Source organism: Calypte anna, chromosome 2 (assembly GCF_003957555.1).
Source record: "Calypte anna isolate BGI_N300 chromosome 2, bCalAnn1_v1.p, whole genome shotgun sequence".
NCBI classification, from domain to species: Eukaryota; Metazoa; Chordata; class Aves; order Apodiformes; family Trochilidae; genus Calypte; species Calypte anna.
In genome coordinates this window covers 135,183,854-135,204,411 of record NC_044245.1, presented here as the reverse complement: position 1 = coordinate 135,204,411, position 20,558 = coordinate 135,183,854, and the positions used below count along the sequence as shown (strand labels likewise).

The window sequence follows — 20,558 nt, the reverse complement described above, 5'->3', positions numbered from 1 at the left end:
AAGTATGTTACATAAGTCACCTTGTATTTTGACTGTAATAGAACTGAAAGGTGATTACTCTAAACCTAATCCCAGAAAAATGGTTAATTCAGGTCCTGATAAAATTTAAACATAAGTCTGGTAGAATTCTTTGAAATCAGTGAGTCTGTGATCCAATTTCTTGATACGAGTTAGAAAGCAGTGTCCTGCATTTGTGCTGCACTAAGTTCCCAAAGACTTAGGCAGGAATATTTTCTGAGGAACTGTACAAATAAAAACAAAGAAGCAAACAAACAAAAACCTTTTCTCCACAAGGAGTTAAAATAAGAAGCTATCTTCTTCTGTTAGGTCACAGCAGAATTAATAGAGAAAATCAAACCTTGCATACTTTTGAGGTATTCAGATTTCTCAATTGATTTTTTAAAAGCCTCATATCCATGATATGTATGTACAAAAAATAATGGAGAAATGATAATGAAAATACAGTAACAAGTGCCATTAAAAATAATTTACCTTGCTTTGTTGTTTAGTTTTATGTCAGCTCTTTCCTTATTCCCACATGAGTTTTACTGCTTTTACATTTTCACAGAGTATCACCCCACCTATGTTTAGTTAATCAGTAGGTTTTTGTGTCCCAGTGCTTTACACTTAATGGCACTCATAGTATTAACTCTGCCAAGACTAGGAAATATCATTGTTCATGTAATTTTTTATTAGTAATGTAGTTTATCTTACGTATAAAAGAAGCTTTGGTTAATATTTGTCCATCTGAATATAAGTATAATGAAGGAAAAGGAATTTGTGCTTTTCCTCTTTTATCACATTTTCCTTTTGTAAGACTTCTAAAAATGCTGTTGTATTTGTTATTGTGAAATGCTAGCCTAGGTCATGTGTATGGAAGTATCTTTACACATTTACTGTGGAGTTTGAGAAATAATACTGTATACACATTTTTTTAAAAGCTTTTATCACATTTATAATACCAAAATATGAAGTTTTCTTAGTACCTAATATAATGGTGATAGAAGTAATGATATTCCTCCAAAATTCAGTTAAGAATAGCCTTAATACAAAATTCATTATCACCATATATGTTATTTTCAGAACACTGATTTTCCATCTATTTGACACTTACCAGAATTTCTTCAGTAACATCCCTGGTTTTGGGTTTATTCTTTCTTAATTGGAAGGGAAAAGAGGAGAAGTCTCTAAATTTCATTAGTTTCTGGCACAAGCATGAGGAAACACAGTAAATCACTTATCTAGCATGCTTCTCTATCAGTTTTATACAAGGAGTAGGATAAATAATAAAGCCACCTTTTAATTAAAAAACATAATGGTGATCAATTAACAACTAATAAGGTAAAAGGTACTCTCTGAAGTCCTTTGTGACACCATAGCTAGGTTGTCAACAGTTACAGCTTATGGAAACACTTTGTATCTATGACAAACCTTTTAAAAACAAGAGTGTAAGATTCTTATGTGAGACAAAAGCCTTAAAAATTGACTATTTTCAGCTGTGTTCAGGCCTTGAAACAATAATTATATTAGAAGAATTAACTGAATATACATATTCATTTCTTGAGTTTTCTAACTTTTTTTAAGTTGAAGAGCACCCCCAATCCTCCCCTCAGAAAAACATAAGATAACAAAGCAAGTTTTCCTGGGCATATTCCCTTTTTTATTTTATGCCAATTTTTTTATGCCAACACTAAATGTCAGTTCCATATGGAAAAGTATGAAGTCTGAACCCAGCACTATAATTTCATAAATAACCTCAACTAACTACCTAGAAGGATTTTTTTAGAATTATTTTATTTTCTTACATTAATTTGAGAAACAGATGTCAGTTAAAGGAGCAAATGTTCATATTTATCTCATAATTTCATTGTCTTGTTACATTCAGAATCTTCTTACTGTGAAGAGAAAACACACCATTTGTATGGAGTGAAGACTTTACTGATAGCTTAGTTAAAAATTTAACCTTATAACCTTTTAATCAAAACACCAAAAAACCCCAGCTATTACTAATGTATTTATGCATTCCTAATCAAAATTAATACAGGAAAACCTTAGTGTTAAGATAGTATTTTCTTTAATACAGGAAATCTTACCAATTTCTCTGGAACTGTTCTTCCTCTTCTAATATCCCTCTGGTTCTAAAGTAAAAAAATTGAGACTTCCTCAGGAATAATGAGGGGTGGGGGACATTCACAACAAGTCGTTTGTCTCCTGGTGTCTTTGTCAGTCTTGCAGTTAACCTTTTGGCTTTTCTTCTAAGTTATTTCTCTATCCCTGTCATTATTTCCTGGCTTCAGTTAACATAAATAAAATCATAGAATGGTTTGGTTTGGAAGGGACACCTTGTTCCAGCTCCCTGCATGGGCAGGGTTAGATACTATTTGTTATATAGTGCCTTGGTTTGCCAAAACTCCATGGTACAGAAGTCAGAAGAGAGGTCACAGAATGGTCACGACCTCCAAACAAGAGTTAGAAGATGTGAATAATCTTAGCCAGTAAAAGCCCAGAGAGAGCTTAATGCTGTGCACTGTCAGGGTAATACATAGCCTGCATTTTACTACTAAGAGCAGAAAGATCATATTGGATTCACTGTTTGTATTTGTCAGGATCCTTACAGCTAAAAGAATGGAAAAATTGGGTGATATCCATTTTAAAAAATTTATTCTCATGTCCTTGTTTGATTTTAGCTTGGGAGCAACAGTACAGTTCTCTTGCGATGAAGATTATGTTCTACAAGGTTCAAAAAGTATCACCTGTCAGAGGATAGCTGAAGTTTTTGCTGCATGGAGTGATCATAGACCCGTGTGTAAAGGTAAAGAGGAATTCTTACTCTTGCAGTGGTTTGCTAATTTCACTTCTCTCTTTTGTTGATAGCCAATCCTGCTGAACTAGTATTTTGTAAGTACCTGACATTTTAATCCTGTTGTCCCCTCTTTCCTAGTAGAAAAGGTCCCATCTATATTGTTTTGTTTAATACAAATATTGTCTGTATTTCACTATTTTACTTGGAACTTATATTACGAAGTTTACTTCATATTGAACTGATGAAAGTCTTACCACATGCTAAATATTAAGATTTACTAAGATTTCAAATTGCAGGTGTTCAATATACAATCAGTACTTCATGAAACATCTTCATCACATATTTACTTAGCAGATGAGAAAGACTTGAATTTAGGATTGATAAGGACTAATGAAGTCTATACCTGGTTTAGCTCTATCTGAGCAGATAAAAGGATAAAACAAACAAAAAAAAAATGTAAGAGAAGAAATATATATTGGCACATGTATTTGATGTGCCTGTACAATGGATGAATTCAGAAATCCCACAGGAAGGATTAAGGAAGGAAGTATAAGTATGCATGTATAATACTTACATATTAGTGTATTTAATGAAATATTACTTTGTTCTTGGATGTGTAAATTGTTGTAAAAACAAAGCCTAATAAGAGTACAATTTGGGTACTCAAGAGCACTTGGCTATGGGAAGCAGAAGGGACATTTATCTTTTAAATCAAGGCTATGGATGGAGAGAGCTGTGAGATGTTTCTGAATGGTGGGAGAGGGCAAAAAAATCAGAGGGTGGTGTCCAGATGGTGTGTAGTGTAATTGCATAAAAGCAGAAAAAATAGGTTGGTGGGGTTTTTTTGTTTGTTTGGGTTTTTTTGTTTGTTTTTTGGGTTTTTTTGGCATACAGTAGCAGGACAGTTTTAAATTGGACTAGTTACAGACAAGAATGAAATGCTAGATGGAGGTTGGAATAATGAGCTACCCAGATCTGAGATGGGGAAAAACATAATAGGTGTTAGAGCTGCAGAAAGAAATGTGCAATGGATCATGGCAGTATGTGCTTCAATAATAGCATATCACATAAACAAAAAGTTAAATTGTGTATGTATAAATATACATTATCTTAACATTTTATATCCTATTAGTGTGTACTATTTGTATATATAATAAATGGAAATTGCTAAAGAGAAACACATAAATACAAGCAAGCATGAATTGCAGAATTACTCATGTAATGCTCATAAATGAATCCTTTATAAGAAAACCAGTAAGGCTTTATCTGCTAGAGTTCTTCAGTGCATTCATGTCTGATATTAGATACCTACTTAAGATTATAGTCTTCTAATCGTCCAATGTAATGAGCTGGGATTTGTATAAATGTGTATGGCTGTTCTCAAGCACTGTTAAACAGTGTGACAGCATCTATTAATCTTGTCTGTGGACTGCTCGATGGAGTGGAGGAAATTTTTGGGCATAGTTGGTTAAATCAGGAATTCTAATCAGGAATTCCCATTCTAAGTTCCTAAATTATTAAAGCTCTGCAATTTGAGTAGTGCTGATTTTTCTCCACTATGGAAATTAAGTTTCCAGAAAACTGTGGACCAGTGAAAATAGAAGAAAATATTAAAAGGCTTAAGAATTCTCTAAAATAAACTTAATAAAAACATAAACTTAATATACTTAATTTAGGGTGAGTGGTGGACGCTGTGTACCTGGACTTGTCCAAAGCTTTTCATACAGTTCCCCAGAGCCTCCTCTTAGAGAAACTGATGTGCTGTGGCCTAGACAAGTGGTCAGTATGGTGGTTGGAGAACTGGAAGACAGGCTGCACTCAGAGAGTGGTGATAAATACCTCTTTTTCAAGCTCACTGCTGGTCTGAAGCAGGGTCCCAAAGGGATTGATGAAGGCTCAGCATGGTTTAATATCTTTAGAAGAGACCTTGATATTGTGATCAAGTGCACACTGGTGAAGTTTGCACATGGCATGAAATTGAGTAGGTGAGTAGATACTCCAGAAGGGAGAGCCACCCTTCAGGAAGACCTGGACAGGCTGGAAGGGTATTATGAAGGTCAGTAGGGACAAGTATAAGGTATGGCACGTGGGAAAATGTAATCCAGGAGTGCAGCACAAACTTTGATCCACCTGACTGGAGACCAGCCTTGTGGAAAGGGACCTGGGGGTCTTGGTGAGGAATAAGCTCAGTATGAGTCAACAGCATGCTGCAATGGCATAGAGAGTCAACAGGTTGCTGGGTTGGATCAACAAGGGCATCACCATCAGAGATTAAGTCATCATCCTACTTTACTCGGTACTTTTCAGCCCACATCTGGAATACTGTGTTCTGTTCTTGTCCTTGCTATACAAAAAAATGATGCAGACTTGAGAGGGTTAAGAGAAGGGCCACAAAGATGATCAGTGTACTGGGAAGCCTGCCATACAAGGAAAGGCTGAGAGAACTGGGTTGGTTCAGTCTTGAGAAGAGGTTTATAGGGGAATCCTTATTGCCCTGTTCTGGTACTTGAAGGGTGGCTACCAAGACGATGGAGCCTTATCTTTTTACAAGGAAATACATAGAGAAGATGAGGGGTAATGGGAGCAAATTGCTCCTGCAGAGACCCCAGCTGGGGGGGTTTCAGAAGAAAATGCTTCACTATGAGAACATCTGGACACTGGACACTCCTGAGGGAAGTGGTGGATTTCCTAACACCGGATACTTTTAAGATTCAGCTTGACAGGTTACTGGGCCATTAAAGTTCTTGTCTTTCATATCCCACATAAGTGGTAACATAAATAGTAACTGTACTGCAAATCTTTCTGTCCTCCAGGTATTATGCATTTGATAATACTGTTTATTAATCTGCCATTGAAATCACTATAAAGGAAAGCATACTGCAATTAGCATTTCATTTATCAATACCAAAATACAGTTTCATACTGACAGGTTTTTTTAAAAATTATGTCTTGAGACAATAGAGCATTACCAGCAGTACTGTGGTAAGACTGGGATATAGATGTAGCTGTTTGTAAGTTTAGAAGTTTAGCTCAGTAGCTTTTGGGGACTGTGGCCTTCAAGCATAAATGGTTGTTGAACATACTGCTTTTCACTTTTATCTAAGTTTGGATTTTGGAATAGCAGCAGGGATCAAAATACTTAACTATAAAAGGGTAACCACATTCTTCTGTCCATTTTGGATTTTTTCCCAGGATGACATTATTTAGAACTAATATTGTATAATGATTTACAAATCATATTTGTAAAAATGATAAAGTAATCATAAGTACTGAACTAGAAAGATAAAGTAATAAATCCTTTGGAAGCATTTTCAAAAATTTCTATCTGAATGTGAAACTGCCAAATGTGTGTTAGCTAACTATACAAACTCACTGTTTATTCATACATAACACATATTCACAATCAGAAGGTCAGTGCTTTGATTCTTTGCCCTCATAAACTTCATAGAATTAGCTTAATTCCACCTTAAGAAACAAAAGACTAATATTAAGGAAGTTACTAGGAATTAATACAATATCATATGGTGAAAAAACAGACAGATGGAAAACCATTGTAGTTTGTCAAATATGAAATGCTTTTGACTGTCAGTAGTTTCATTAAAATTACTGATTCTAGTACCACTGTTGTGTTGTAACTTTGGTTCTTTTGATTAAGGAGATGTTTCAATTAGACTCTTAAATATACTAAAGCTGGAATATAAACATTTCTTCTAGACTAATAATTACATCTTGTCTAAGTTTAATACACAGAATATACAGTAAACATTTTGAAAGAATTTTACATAAGTAGCATAAATATCATTTGGTAACATAAAGAAAGTATCTGCAAAAAATAGATGTGCCTTTGCTTGTTGAACTTGCATGTTCACATACAAAGCATTTCGGCAAACAGATTAGGAAATAACATTACTGTCATGTGAACTGATGCAGCTGTGCAGATAAGAAGGGCACAGGTGGGATACTGGATACTCTCATCTTCTTTTCTTCAAAATGCCACATAAAAGTGCTGCTTTATATAGTGTTTGCTTTTATAACAGTATACCTCATAATTGTTTTCATTCACTTACATGAAGAACATTGTAGACACACCAAAAATCCCACAGTAATGATTTATTTTTCAAAAATGGCATGTGAATATCAAATTAGTTACATTAATATACTGCAATGGGGCAGAGGTCTAAGTGGGAATTTGACAATTCTCATCATTACATTTGATTTGAGATCATAAATGCCCACAACTTGCTCTCATAAGGCATATGAGTGGGCAGTTATAACTGCCTGCCAAAAAAAGAAAGAGTAACTCTCCTTAGGGGTTATCATATAAAACCAGCTGGAACTGGCATAAGATCAGTTTCATAAATGTGAATCTGGAATAAGTCTGAAGCATTTTCAGACTATAATAGGAGAAATAGAATAGGACTTTGAGGAGGAAAAGTGGTACACCATTTCCAGATTTTTTTTCTCCAAGTGTTAGAGAAACCAACAAGAAAGGGTGCCATGAAGGATGGCCTGGTAGATGACATGAAGTTTGAGGGCAGCCCTGGCTACATTTAGCATGAAATGGTGAAATTCAGAATCATTAAGGCAAGAAGGAGGCTGTGAAGCAAGCTTGCTACCCTATACTTCAAGAGAGCAGACTTTGACCTCTTCAGGCGCTTGCTTGGTAGGGTACTGTGGGATAAAATTCTGGAGTTAAGAGGGACCCAAGAAGACTTGTCAGTATTTAAGGATCACCTCCTCCAAGCCCAGGAGCAATGTGTACTAACAAAAAGAAAGGCAGTCAAGAATGCGTGGATGAACACATTTTTCCTGGACACACTTAGATGTAAAAAGAAAGAGTACAGAGAAGAGTACAGAGTGTGGAAGAAAGGGCAGGTAGCATGGGATGAGCTGTATGAGCAGCCAGGAATCAGATTAGGAAAGCTAAACCCCTTACAATTAAATCTTGCCAGAGACACCAGAGTAACAGGAAAGTCTTCTACAGGTACATCACTGATAAAAGGAAGACCAGGGAAAATGTGAGCATTCTCCAGAAGGAAATGAGAGACCTTGTCATGGAGCAATATGGAAAAAGCTGAGATACTCAGTGTCTTTTTTGCCTCATTTTTCACTGACAAGGGTTCTGGCTGCACCACCCAAATTGCAGAAGGCAAAGGCAGAGACTGGGAGAAGGAAAATCCACCCACTGTAGGGGAAGAGCAGGTTCAAGACCATGTAAAGAACCGGAAAGTGCCTAGGTCCATAGGACCTAATGAGATACATGTTCAGCTTGTGAGAGAAGTATTGGATGAAGTTGCAAAACTGCTTTCCATCAAATTTAAGTAGTTGTGGCAGTCTGGTGAGATTCCCACTGACTGGAAGAGGGGAAACAGTCCCCGTTTTCAAAAAAGGAAAAAGGAAGACCCAATAGAACTGCAGGCCTGAGGACTCACCTGTGCCCAGCAAGATCTGAGGACTCACCTGTGCCCAGCAAGATTATGAAGCAGATCCTCCTAAAGGATCTTATGAGGCACATGGAAAATATGAATGTGATTGGTGGCTACCAACATGGCTTCACCAAGGGCAAATCATGCCTGACATATTCGGTGGCCTTTTGCAATGGAGTTATGCCTTCATTGGACAAGGGCAAAGCAACTGATGTAATCTACCTGGACTTGTGAAAAGTGCTCGACACTGTCCTCCACAAGGTCATGGTCTGTAAATGGAAAGATATGGATCTGATAGATGAAACACTTAGTGCATAAGTAAACAGCTGGATGGTTGCACTCCAAGGGTAGTGGTCAACAGCTTGATCTCCAAATGGACACGTGATGAGTGGTATTCCTCAAGGATTTGTACTGGGACTGGTGCTGTGTAACATCTTTGTCAGCAGCATGGATAGTGGAATTGAGTTCACCCTCAGCAAGTTTACCCATGACACCAAGCTGTGTGGTGTGGTCAACATGATGGAGGAAAAGGATGCTATCCAGAGGGACCTTGACAGGCTTGAGAGGTGAGCCCATTCCAGCCTCATGAAGTTCAACAAAGCCAAGTGTAGGGTCTTGTACCTGGGTGGGGAAAATCCCAAGCACAGCTAGAGGCTGGCCAGAGGATGGATTGAGAGCAGCCCTGAGAAAGAGAACTTAGGGGTGTTGGTTGACAGGAAGCCCAACAAGAGCTGGCAGTGTGCACTTGCATCCATTTTCTTTTTTTTTTTTTTTTTTTTTTTTTTAATTTTATATGGTTTTTAGAATGTGTGTCACCTGTCATCCTAGAAAAATAACAGTTTGTCAGGTAGAGAGAGTGATTGAAGAAATACAGCAGAAAATCAAGACACTTGCCCCAGTTTGGTTTATGGATAAGGTATAGTAAATAGGCCTCATGCAAATCTTGTAGCATGCCGTTTTTACAGGAGAGCAGAACAGTGCCTTCCCATTCCTCCTGAGAAAAATAAGATGTTCAAGGAGAATCCTTGCCCTGGATTTTATTGCACAGTGAGTTACAGTTGAAGTCTGTTATTTGAAACATGAAAATTTATGCAGTTAGTTATTTTGTATCTCAAGAAATGCTTAATAGATGTTGCTGTAATAACACGACTACTTATGTCAACTTTTCTCTGAGCTGGGATTCAGTATTCCCCTACAGGGCAATGCCATTATTATTACAAAGCCAACTTCCTTAAACAGAGACAATTATCTGCTTTATGAAACTATTCACCAGTTGATATATCTCTTCCTCTCATTTACGTTTCAGGAAAGGAAACAGATAGATCCATTCACAGTTGGTCGATTGGCCTTTTTATTTTCATGCTTGCCGCTCCTGTTTTCTGCCTGCTTTTTTCTCAGACCCTGTGAAACATTTATGAATGCTGTCTTTTGTAAGTCTACTGGCAAGTAAGCAACAGATTCTGCAACAAGTACAGTATTTTGGGAAAGCTCATCTAATCTTTCAGAAGAAAAAGTGTTTTTGAAATAATTCTTTTTATCTCATAAAGCTAAAGGAGAGACACAATTTATGGTTTAAACAATGATAATCCAGTTAATAGGCAGGCTACAAAGTAAGTAATTCAGTTTGTTAATAGAAACACGAACAAATTATACCATACTGGGTTCTGACAACACAGATTTTTTACTTTGTATTGCTGTTTTGGTCAGTTCATTTTACTGACTGAAGTGATTTTTTAAAACATTGATGTATTGATGAACTCAGTTTCTTTCATTTGATAGATTGTGAACATCAGTTTGTTTACTATGAATATGCAAGCACAATGCACCTTATGAATTTTAGATCTTGCCTTTATATATATCTTTAATTACCTATAGTACATTTTTTAAAAATCTGTCTTTGCTTCACTTCTTTCTCAAATGCAGACATGTGTATGGGCTTCTTACACATGTTGCTGACTAACAATGTATGTGTATATGTATACACAGACCCATATATAAGTAGGGTTCAAAGTGGTCCCAAAGGATCCACACCACTTCCTTACTCCAGCTGTATTTATTCCCCAAACATATTTGTCTAATATATTTTATTTCCAAGGAAAGCAGTCTTAGGTGCTATTCAAGCACTCCAAGCCCTCATTAGCCTTGCACATGGAAGAATTTTTCTAATTCAAATGTGAACTGAATTTACTGCACTTAAGCAACTTATTTCAATAGATACTTCTATATAAAGAGCAGATCGCCTAATTCTTCTTTTCCGTGGCTTATTATATTCTTCAAGCATACCTGCTCTTCTTTAAACTAACCAACAACAGTTCAGTCAGTCTTTCCTCACAGATTATATTTATAGACTTCTATCCTTTTCCAGTATTGTCCCAGTGGGTGTGTGTCCTTAAAATATAGTTTCTAAAAATAGGCTTAGTATTTTAGAAGGATCTTCCCCAATGCTCTGTGGAGAAGATGTTACTTCTCACATTTTCCCACATTTTTCTACCTATAACTATGTGTATCTTCCACTTCAATTGTCTTTTTGTAACAGTAGGATAATATTTACTTAGGTTGTATTTCTGAGCCACTGTAACTCCCAAAGACTTGCTGCCGAATTATTTACTACTGGTACTGTCTTTGACAATTGATTATTGCTGCTTTTGTGCTTTGTCCTATACTTGTCTCTACTAAATTGCATCCCATTTTAATACCATTTCTTCAGTTTTTCATTTTTAATTCTAATTATGTTTGCCAATGCATTCACAGTCCTTGCCATCTCTTTCTTAAATGCAGATTTAATAAGTATGCCCTTCATTCTACTGTCCAATGTGTTATTGAAATACTTTGAAACCTCATTCAGTTATTCTTTCCTTTTAACACTGAAACACTGATCAAGTATCAGATAACTCAAGTCAGGAAATCATCTGAGCTCTTGTTTCAAGCAGGGCCTTAGATTAGGTAATCCATGGCTGTCTCAAACCAAGTCTTCACTGTTTCCTGTGAGAGATTCTAACTCTTCTTTCAGCAAACTGTTTCAATGCTTAATTTTTCATATGAGGGACAATAATTTTTTTCTTAAATCAAATGAAAGTTTCTTCTCCTGAAGAAAATTGGGCCTGTTGCCTTTTATTCTGTTTCCATGAATCCCTGTGAAGAATGTATCTCTGTGTTTTCAGTAACTGCCTTTTAGCAAAGGACTGGGATTAGATTCTTCCTTTAGAGTTCTTACCTCTGGTTTCAACAAAGCCACTTCCTTTAGTCTTTCCTCACCTGTCAAGTTCTCCAGTATTCTTGCTGGTCTTCCACTGGACACTTCCCGGTTGCTCAGTATTTCTCTTAACCTGGAGAAAGAGGAAGGTGAGAGATGTAGATAACAGGAACTTACTGGTCCAGTTAGGACAGCCAATGTGGGATGGGGGAGGTATCATGTCCCGTGACAAGACCCAGATGACAGCCAAAGGAGATTTGGACTGGATCCCCTTGCCTTCTAGTCTGTTTCTCAGAGAGGAGCCTGGGTGTGGCTGGATCCAATCCTCCTCTCAGGCCTGGGTTTCCCAGAGAGGGTAACCACAAATAATGATGGCCCAAAGGAAAACTCAACCAACTGATCCCCTTTGGTCAGATTAAGGTGAAACAACACTCAAGGTCTGTATTTGAACATTAGATTTAATTAGAACTACAGAAGGAATAAAAATTGATACTTTGATTATTATATATGCTCAGGCTGTGGAATCAGAAAGACTGATTATTTAGATCACAATTCAAGCTATGTAACCTGAGAAAAAGTTGTGGTTACTTAATGATTTTATTAAAGAGAAATAGAAAGCAAGAGAGTAGGAGAAGAGTTAAGAATGAGAGAGAGAGAAAACAGAAAATCACCAATCCTGGATCCAGTGTTGGGCCAGCCAATGATGGAGAGTTGGTGTCAATGAAACCTACCAATGCAGCCCCTCATTTTACAGGCCTGTTCCACTTAGTAAGTGTGGTTGAGACATACCAGACTGAATCACCAGAGCAGACCTCTGCCCACTTTGCTCTTTAATCCTTTTGTCTACCATTGTCTCTGTATACAGGTCCCAGGCCATATGCAGGCCATTATTTCTATAGGCATCAGGCAGTCCTTTAGATTGCTAACAATTATTTGCCCGAGGGCTTACATGGTGTTCTGACACCACTCTGTGTGGACCAATCCCTTAAAATGATTGTTGTAGAAGAGAAAAGGGAGAGGACAAAAGTCAAATAAAGAAGTTTTAGGGAAGTTACCCATAAAGAGCAGTGGTGTGAAGTTCTGTTAAGTGGCCACCTCCCATGTATTTTGCACCTCTTGATCAAGGAATTGTCTCAGCAGAGTCAACAGTCTCCAGCTTTCTGGGTGTCCCCTTTATGAAGGAAGTGTCACTTCTTAAGTCCTTCAGACTGTTTGAGACAAATGTGTAATGCATCCCACCCATCGCAACACCTTCCTTTGACCTCTGCAGTATTGCTAGTTTTCCAAATAACTTGTGGTCTGTCTGTTGCAAACATGCTTTAAGATTTTGTGAAGGACACTGTCAGGCATCTTCATAAATTCAAGGTAAGTATAGCTGTCTTCTTATACACTGGGGATGCTTTCGTCATAGGAGGCAACCAGGTTCACCCAGTTGTACTAGACTTCTGGAGTCCAGACTTTATTCTACAATTTGTTTTTATCATGCCCTTTAAGAGTCTAATCCCTGTGATGCTATTTTCATTGCAGCAAATGGCAAGATGAAGGGTCATGACTACAAACAGGTCTTTCAAATAAATCTGTTCCACTCTGCTGGGAATTTTACTTCACATGGTCTTCCTTCTGTAAAGTCTAGTGAAAAATAATAAAGAAAGAAAATTACATATTTGCCATGGTAAATGGCAGTAATTTGTTTTTCCTGCTGGTCGTTCATAGTTTGTTGGTGTCCTATGAAGTATATTAGCAAGTTGTTCCAGGAACTGCATCACATTATATGATATGCCATTGTATGGCAAAGTTATGTCTCTTTAGGTGGATAAGAGATGACTTTATCCTTAAAGGAAAGTTAAAATAATGAATTTTAAAGACTTAAAGTAGTCTAGGCAAAATACAAACAATAATGCTGTAGGAAATCATCTGGGTTTAGATAAGGGTTAGGGTAGGTATTTGATATGGAATGTGTTATTTTCATAACTCTACAGATAATTTAAATTATAAATAGACATGATTTAAACATAAATCTTCATGGGAACATGGTATAAAAATGAAAGAAGTTTGTTCAAAATACGTTCTATTTTTTAACCTTATTAAGTCCCTTGATGACCTGGTTCTTTCTGTCTCTTTCTATTTCCCTTTATCTTTGACTGACAGTATAATGTGACACTGTTAGATGAAAATATCACACTTGCATCATTTTGTGTCTGATTCCATGTCAATTAAAATTCCATCCTTCCAATATGAAGTACTGAGACAAGTAGTGAAGAGCTATTCTAATAGGTAGATAAGTAGTTAAAGAAAGGGCTTTTCCATTATTATTGGGAAGATTTATGCCTAGTTTTCTACATTTCTTTGTTTTCAAATTTCCATTTCAGAAATTCACAGGAAATATTAATGATATGACTGTAACAAACAAACAACTCTCAAGAAAGCCTAATTCTGTCAGTCACTTAAGAAAGTAGCAGAGATTGTAAACATTTCCCAAGAAAGAATTTATGGAAATAGATATTTTAGATTTTTTTCTTTTCAGATTAGGATTATATATTGGCACTCTGATATTTTCAAGTTTTAAAAAAATGAGCTGCATATTGTTCAATCTTCAGTGAGCTAAATTTCCATAATAAATTGATATTAGTGAGAATAAAAAGCATTATGTTGGCATTAAACTTTTGAGTTCATTAAACTTTTGAGCATGACTTGCATACAATCAAAATTTTTGTTTAGTTTAATCAGTGTATGACTTGCACCATATAAAATAAGTTCTACCAGCTGAATGCTATCTCTTGAGGCATCCATCTCTAAATTTTATTAGAGATAACTCAGTATTTCTTTGTAAAATATAGGTTTGATTTTTTTTTTTATTTCCACAAAAATGTTAATCTCAGTCATGACAGGATTGACTTTTATCTGTAATCATAGTTAATTGTTTTTGCTTAATTTTATTCTCCTTTAGAGGTTATATGATGTACTTCCATATACTAAATTGTGATTCATGATTTCTCAGTATAGGCTTTCATTAACTTCATGGTTTTCATCTTTTTTCTGGCAGTTAGAAAGCATATCTACACATAGGTAAAGTAATTTTCTATCTTCCAGAAAGTCTTGTAGTTACAGGAAAAACAGCAAAACAGACAGGAAATTGTGTTTGAGACAAGGATATATATTTTACAAAAGAAAACTCTTCATTGACACCAGGGACTTTTTAATTTAAAAACTGATACTTTTTTTTAAATTGATACATCAGATTTTTGTCTCCTGTGGTTATGTAAAGCTTTCTTCATTACCATGATTCTTTATTTCTTTCAAATACATTAAAGAGAGGTTAAATTTCAGTTACACAAAATACATTATAGTGGTCAAAAAAGAAATCCCACTCCATAAGGAATATTTTTCTCTTCCCACTTCTGATCATATTAGTTTTTCAGTAAACACCAGTTACAACTACAGAGCTGCTATTCTACATATTTTTGTGCAAGCTTTGTAGTTACATGTCTGTATGTATCATCCTTGCTTAGTTAAATTATTTGCCATGCTGATAATTTTTTTTCAATTTCTTCATAGTAATCTCAAATATAAAAATCACATGAATCTCTGAAGTTAATAGCAAAACTCCTAATTTCTGAAGAGCAAATTGGAGTATAGGAATGACAAAATCTTTTCACCAATTTACTGGTTTCTGTCTCTTACCATGAGCTAATTCTATTCTTAGAGGACAAAGAGGTCTTACAAGTCGTAATTGCATGCTACATATCAAATAATTGAATGATTTATTTTTTGTGTTTACAATACTACACACCCTTGTAAAAGTCTGCCCCCAGATTTCTTGTTGGCTCCCTTGAAATAATGGAAGGCTGCTGTAAGGTTGCCCCAGAGCCTTCTGTTCTCCAGGCTGAACAACCCAAACTCTCTCAGCCTGTCTTCACAGGAGAGCTGCTTCAGGCCTCTGATCATCTTTGTGGAGATCCTCTGGACTTGATCCAACAGCTTCATGTCCTTTTTGTGTTGGGGACCCCAGATCTGAGTGCAGTACACCAGGTGGTGTCTCACAAGAGCAGAGTAGAAGGGAAGAATCACCTCCATTGACCTGCTGGCCATGCTTCTTTTGATGCAACGCAGGATGTGTTTGGCTTCTGAGCTGCAAGTGCACATAGCTGGCTTATGTTCAGTTTTTCATCAACCAACACCGTCAAGTACTTTTCCTCAGGGCTGTTCTCAGTACATTTATTTTCTCCTTTTCTGTTCACCATATTATGGCTTTTTGTAGGGGTGAAAGTGGTGCCACTTCAGAGGAAAGAGTGGCATTATTTTCAGATGTGAATGGGAGGAAAGGAACAAGTCTTCATCCAGCAGCTGCCAAACCTTTCTATGTTTGGTATTGATCAAATAAGTATGCTTTGTGAAAGTGCAATACAAGTATATGGTAATTTCACTTTTCTTAGTGTAAATTTTTTTAATTCACTTAAGCAAGATGGCCTGCCAGATTGCAGAGGGAGCAATAATTCTTAGATTCTGCAGTTTCTTTGTGATGACTTGGAGAAATAGGATGAGATCATGTTTAGCTGAAGTTGCTTGTCAGTTCTACAACTTCAGGTAGGAAAAGTTAACCAATAGTGCATTCTAAAAAGATTTAATAGCACAGAAAACATGCTGACATGCCATGCATAGCTATATATGCACAAAAATGCACAGTGATAGGCCTGATCTTTTTAGTATATAAAGTCTTTTCTTTCAAGATACAGGTGAAGGTAATGACAAGTTACTTCTTCAAGTGCTTTTTAAAAAATAAATAGAGCAGTTTCTCCCTACTTTTCTTACATTCTTTTTGCTTCCAATGCATTATACCCCTTATACCAAAGGGTATAAGGTTGGACACAAGAGGAAGTATCTTTTTTTTTTTTTTTTTCACTTTATCAGAATAATCAAACATAAATATTCAGCTCAGGGGGAAAATTGCATCCTGGGCTGCATCAGAAGAAGTGTGGCCAGCAGATGGAGAGAGGTGATTCTGCCCCTCTGCTCTCCTCTCCTCTCAGAAGAACCCACGTGGAGTACTGTGTCCAGCTCTGGAGCCCTCAAGACAAGTACATAGAGCTGTTGGAGCAGGTCTAGAGGAAGGCCATGAAAGGCAGCTCCAAGGAGACCTTATTTATAGCAGCCTTCCAGTACTTGAGAGGGACCTAAAGGAGAGCTGGGGATGGACTGTTTACAAGGGCATGTAGCAGTATCACAAGGGGCAATGGTCTAAAACTAGAGCAGAGTAGATTTAGATTGGATATTAGGAAGCAGTTCTTTACTATAGTGGTGGTGAAACACTGGAACAGGTTACCCACAGAGGTAGTGGTAGCCCCATTGCTGGAGACATTCAAGGTCAGGCATGACTGGTCTCTGAGCAACCTGACCTAGTTAAAGATGTCCCTGCTCACCTCAGGGGCAGTTGGACAAGATGACCTTTAAATGTCCCTTCCAACTAAAAGCATTCTAGGATTCTGTGATCTTGTATGAGGTGGTTCGCTTTCTGGTCAATGGTATTTTAATCCTTCACATCTTGATTAAGAATTAGCTTGTTTTATGAATCTGCTACATACATTTTGTATGTGAATTAAAAGGTGAACTTTCTTTTTGCAGTCAAGACTTGTGGATATAATCTTCAGGGACCTGGAGGCACTTTCACATCACCCAATTTTCCATTCCAGTATGACAGCAATGCTCAATGTGTGTGGGTCATCACAGCTATCAATACAAATAAGGTGAGTTTAAAATTCTGCCTTTTGCTTTAAAGAAAAGCAAAATGACTGGACATGTAAGACCATAAAATTTTTCACTAATGCAATTTATGTCTACAGTTCAGCTGTTGAACTTGGTACATTGAAGACATTTCTAAGAAATGGCTGGTATTAGATGGGTGTGAACAGCTGTAAAAACCAGTGGTTTCTCCTAAGTATTTTTCTTTTTTGCATGCCAAGAAGATGCTCTCATGTTTTTATGTGATTGTTTTCATGAATGCTCAGAAGTAACCACCAGATCTTATGAAACAGTGTCATGGGTCTGCTAACATTGCTCTAATCAGTAGAGCTGTTTGTGTATAAGACTGTGTGTATCACGTTTGGCCTTAGACTATGTGAGAAACCAGTGAACTTCATGAATTCACTTTCATTTCATAAAGCCATGTAATTTATTTTGTTGTCTGAACCACTGTATTAAAATCATATGTACTTGATACCAACATTTTAATCCAAAACTACTAGGAATTCTGAGAATGCCAGATGAGTCAAAGTAAGACAATAAAATTAAGTTTGAAACCAATTGTCTTTAAATTCAGGAGCTAGACACCTGTCAGCAGTGGCTATATTCTGTTTCCAGGTGTATCGTTTTAGCTAAACTGAGTGTATTGAACTTGTTTAGATATAATAAAACAAAAATTACCTTTACAGCTCAGAAATGTTTTATAAAGTACTATCAACATTTGTCTTTGCTCGTACCTCCTGATGGCCTACCTCTGATTTCTGTCTTACATTGCCATCTGCAGCACACTCCATTAATAGATTAGAGAGGCCTCGAAGGCCTTCCCCTCTCCACCTGAGTTTTGTAATGGGGAAGCCAGAGGACTTAGTGATAAACCAAACCCAGTTTCAGAAATCATTTAGATATACCGGTGCATTTCTCCCTCTCATCTTCTAAATTTCTGTCTGGAAATCATCATTACGTGTTAAGGATATTTAATAAAGTGATTAGAATATTCATAATGAAGATGGTAGATATGTATGGAGAAAAGGGAGGGTTTTTAACTTGTTTCACACTTTTTCCAAGGACTCTGATCCAATTTATCCAGTCTGCAGATTACTGAAAATGTGTCAGAGTCATTGAAAGATGATACAGTCTATGATGGGCAAAAAATTCAAAAGCAATTGTTAAGATCTATTTCTCTGTATGAAAGAAGCTTCATATTATTGTTTCTTTAATCAAAAACTGTTACCAAGCAAGATGAAGCTTTTCACAACTAGAAATTGTGGGAAAAGTTCTGTCAAATGTAGCTGTAGATAGAATTTAATATTGTATGTTTGAGAAAAGAAAGACTGTTCTTACAATTTGAACAAGTGCTCTAAGTGGTTTGAAAACCACCACTGAGCTATTGTATAGAATGAATTTTAACACCTTTTTGGCCATGTTTTCCTTTAAATGGTTTTCTTTCTTAAAAGCAGCAAGGTTCTGTTTACATAAAAAAAAAAGCCAAATATTTTCTACATTCTGCCAAAGTTAGAAGCAAAACTTTAGGGTCACAGGCTGGTATGTATCTACTGGAAAATCACAGGTGACTGCAGTTTTAATATAGTAAGAGCTCTGAAGTGTTAAGGATTACACTAGGCCACAGATATTCTGTATTCATGGCTGCCTCCCATCTCCCTGCCGATTCACAACATGGTGATGCAGTGTCATCTGCAAAACTTCAGAACTTTGTTTTGACCAAAAGTATTTTTCACTGAAGTATTCAAAAAAATGTCAGCATTATTTTCCATACAAATTTTCAATTTCTGCTTTTAAGGAACTTGGAATTTAGATCTGAGTGCAGAAAATTAGTAAGTGAACAAATGTTTTGTCTCTGGTTGTCAGTGTGGTTCAGAGTTGTTCAAGGTTCTAATGGACTTCTGGAGATCATCTACTTGTACTATGCTCAAGCAGGGCCATGTAGAGGCCATTTAGAGGCCATGTAGAGGAAATTTACTATTGATTTATAAAAAAACCCCACATAAGTAATGAAGTAATACTGACTTCTATTTTACTGTGGTTGTAGAAAATCAAAGAGCAAACCATTTGTTAGCCTAACCTAAGGAGTACAGTGCTGCCTTATATTCAGCTTGCTATCAGTGAGGCCTACACTGCCTTTTCTGCAAAGCTCCTTTTCATGGTGCACTGCTTATGTACTGCTGCACTGGGTTGTTCCTCTCGGGAAGCAGAAACTTCCATTACCCCAGAAACTTCCACTACCCTTTGTAGAACTTTGTGATTCTCCAGCCTGTCAAGGCCACTCTGAATGGCAGCACAGCCCCCTGGTGTATCAGCCTCTCCTCATGGTTCTGAATCATTGTGAACTTGCTGAGGTTTCAGTCAGTACCATTGTTGAGTTCATTAATGAGATTGTAGAAGAGGATTTCAACCATTATTGACCCCTGGAATATATCATGAGCGGCCTCTTTCCTCACTGTGCATTTGTGTACCCGAGCTTCATCAATTTGTATGTAGGAATATTATGTAACACAAGTGTTAAATACCTTACTGAGTTTCAAGATCAGAATCTACTGCTCTCCACTCATCCACCAGACCCATCATCTTATTGTAGAAGGCTATCAGGTTGACTAGGTATGATTTCCCCTTCATAAATCCATGCTTGCTACTTTCAGGAATCCTGTCCTTAATATGTTTATAAAGTGTGTCCAAGAAAATTTGCTCCATGATTTTCATAAAAATCAAGGTAAGGGTTACTGGTCTGGAGCTTCCCAGATACTCTTTCTTACTCTTCATGATGATAAGAATGAAGTTTTCATTCTTCCAGTCCTTAGAAATTTTTTCCTGATCACCGTGACTTTTCAAAGATGATTGACAGTGGCCTCACAAAGACATTGGCCATTTTCCTCAGAACCCATGTCTATAACCCTTCAGGTTCTGTAGACTTCTGTATATCCAATTTGTTTTAAGTATTCTCTAGCCTGATCCTACCATCAAAAATATCTTCCTTGCGCCAGACTTTCCCTCTGCTCTCAGAGGACTGGGATTTTTAAAGCAAGTGTTATCAGTGAAGACAGAAGGTATTCAGTACATTTGTCTTTTCAGTGTCCTTTGTCACTGTGCACCCTGCCCCATTCTATGAATAGTCTCTGTTTTCTGTCATCTGCCTTTTGCTGCTGACATACCTGTAGAAGCCCTCCTTGCTCCATTCATTTCGCTTACCACTTAACTCCAAGTGGACTTTGGATTTCCTAGAAATATCCCTGCCTGCTCAGAGGAGTGTCTGTGTACTCCTCACTGTCCTGACCCTGATGCCATTTATTTTACTCTTCCATTTTATGTTTTAATTAGTCAGGAGCTCCTGGTTCATTTATGCAGATCTGCTAGTACCTTTTCTCTTTTTTTTTGTTAATTGGTTTCA

The 20,558-nt window shown here is 36.9% G+C and overlaps 1 protein-coding gene across 1 annotated transcript in view; it reads left to right on the top strand.

Moving 5' to 3' along the window:
* CSMD3 (CUB and Sushi multiple domains 3) overlaps positions 1 to 20,558 on the top strand; it is a 552,597-nt gene that overhangs the window by 235,618 nt on the left and 296,421 nt on the right. Inside the window, 2 exon segments of the mRNA XM_030444571.1 lie at positions 2,688 to 2,812; positions 17,042 to 17,163. Coding sequence (XP_030300431.1) covers positions 2,688 to 2,812; positions 17,042 to 17,163 — 247 coding nt within the window.